The sequence below is a fragment of the Propithecus coquereli genome, unplaced genomic scaffold, assembly GCF_000956105.1.
Source record: "Propithecus coquereli isolate 6110/MARCELLA unplaced genomic scaffold, Pcoq_1.0 Scaffold270, whole genome shotgun sequence".
In the NCBI taxonomy this organism is placed as follows: Eukaryota; Metazoa; Chordata; class Mammalia; order Primates; family Indriidae; genus Propithecus; species Propithecus coquereli.
In genome coordinates this window covers 1,250,988-1,253,079 of record NW_012148286.1, presented here as the reverse complement: position 1 = coordinate 1,253,079, position 2,092 = coordinate 1,250,988, and the positions used below count along the sequence as shown (strand labels likewise).

Below are 2,092 nucleotides of genomic sequence, written 5' to 3'. Positions count from 1 at the left end.
AAAAAAAAAGGAATCACATTCCTATGATAACTCCCTCTTTTCAGAATATGAGTGCTGTTTAAAGTTACTGTTAGAGGTCGAGAGGCTTGCCTGGTGGGACTGACGTAAATTAACAGGATGTGAATTGCATGTTAGCATCATAGAGGTCTCACATCTCTCTCCTCCAGGCATTGAACTGTGCTTGCCCAATGAGCTCACACGTGGGGATGGGTAAAACCCTCCATGCACGTATCTCCAAGACCAAGTGGGCCACAACAGCTGAGTGGGAGGAGGCCATGGGGTCCTAAACTGCTCAGACTTGCCAGGTGTTCCTACCCATGGCAGAGGGCTGAAATGCCTCAATGTTGTTTAACAAACCCTGGGGTAGAGAATACAGGGAATTGTGGGATAACTGTGTGACTTGCCTCTATTTCTCGATGCCCTGAAATGTCCAGTTCATTGGTCATTTAAGATAAAATCTCATAGTCCTGTCCTGGGTAATGGGGTGATCCTAACTTTAACAAGGTTCTAAAGCAGCAACAGAGCCAAGATTCAGGCCTCTGTTCCAAAGCCCATTCCCATTGCTCTGCAATAACTGTTTCTACCAAATTCCAAATGGTTTCTTCTAGCCTCAAATTCCCAACAGGCTAACTTCATACCATAAACAGTACATGATAATTCTAATAGCAATTCTCAGAGGTTGCAGTTGCCTATATTTTCTTCTGGTCACCATTAACTTGAATAAAAAATGGCAATGCATTTTCATCAGTGAAATCTCAGAGCACGGTGTTTCCTAGATAGAGGGCACTCAGGTTTTATAACTGTTTTCGTTCGGTTGAGGAAGCAGGCAAGTCTTCAGCAATGCCTTCTCTCCCCAGCAGGGAAAGTTTGTACTTTTCTTGTGTTCTTTCATTTCTACTTGCCCACTAGCTATAAAGAACACAAATTATAGATTTAGTAATTACTTGTTTCTTCCCTATTATCACTTTCTCTGCGAAGGACAGAGCCAACATAAATTTACCATGTTACAAAAATTTCATTCCCGGCTTTATCAGCACAAAATCTGGAACATCCCCAGAATACTTTTTTCTCTGGTGGGGGAAGGAAGAGTAGCTGGATATGAGCTTAACACGAGTGTAATGGTGGGATGTTGAATTTAAATGTGCATGTACAACTCACAGATTTCTCCCCATATATTTCCAAAAGAATAGTCTTATAGAAAGATCAATTATATTTTTGTTTTGGTCAAAAAATGTTTAAATGAGTTCATAGCAACGCTAATTAGACATCTTCTGCCTCTATCTGTAGGTGATAAAAGATGCCATGGTTGAAAGCATTGAATATAGAAGACAGAATCCATCTCGTTGCTCTGTTTCCCTCAGTAATATTGAGGCAAGAAGATTTTTCAACAAGGAGTTTCTAAGTAAACCCCCGGCATAGCTTGCGTCCCGGAAAGGGCAGCAGTTTCTGACACTGAAGAATTTGAATTTCCATGACAACTGGATTTAGAAGCACAGGACAGATGGCTGTACTGGTCATAAGAAATGGGCTGATACTCAAAGTTGCAGTTATTGAGCTGCGTGGGAAGAATACTGTTACGAGTTTGTTAGGTTGACAAATGATGTCGATTACGCAAAGTTGTACTTAATTACAGTTTCTGTCAGTGTGAATTTTCTGATGCAAACGTAGGGGCATATACTGTATTTTTAAACATTTCTCACCAATTTCTTATATGTGCTTTTTTTAAAAATGTGGTTTTCCTTTTAACATATTTAACAGTTCGATCTCAATGAGTAAGACCTCCCATTGTGTGTGAATGTTATTCACTGACTAGATTCATTCATTCCATGAAACAACACTAGTTTTTATTTATATTTGCATATATGAAATAAATACATTGATGTACAAATTAACATGAAATAACTGAGTTTTTTTGTTATTCTTTTTAATGAGATACTGTAACGTGGCTATGAAAGAGTCTCAGATTCACTACATCCAAACCCAACAGGTTTCGATCCTACACTCAATGTGAAACTTTTCATTTAAATCATAGTTGTTTTTCTTAAAGAAAGAAATATATAATTTGTTGAACAAGTGGTATATATTTATTAAA

General features: G+C 38.2%; 1 protein-coding gene across 2 annotated transcripts in view; it reads left to right on the top strand.

Moving 5' to 3' along the window:
- The window catches only part of PLA2G4A (phospholipase A2, group IVA (cytosolic, calcium-dependent)), a 158,333-nt gene extending 156,456 nt beyond the window's left edge, over nucleotides 1-1,877 (top strand). The window contains exon 18 of one of the 2 annotated variants that reach the window (XM_012647830.1): nucleotides 1,288-1,877. In XM_012647830.1, the coding sequence (XP_012503284.1) occupies nucleotides 1,288-1,419 (132 nt within the window). In that variant the 3' untranslated portion in view covers nucleotides 1,420-1,877. The remainder of the gene's footprint in view (nucleotides 1-1,287) is intronic. The other variant, XM_012647831.1, reaches the window with a different exon arrangement.
- The last annotated feature ends 215 nt before the right edge of the window (nucleotides 1,878-2,092 follow it).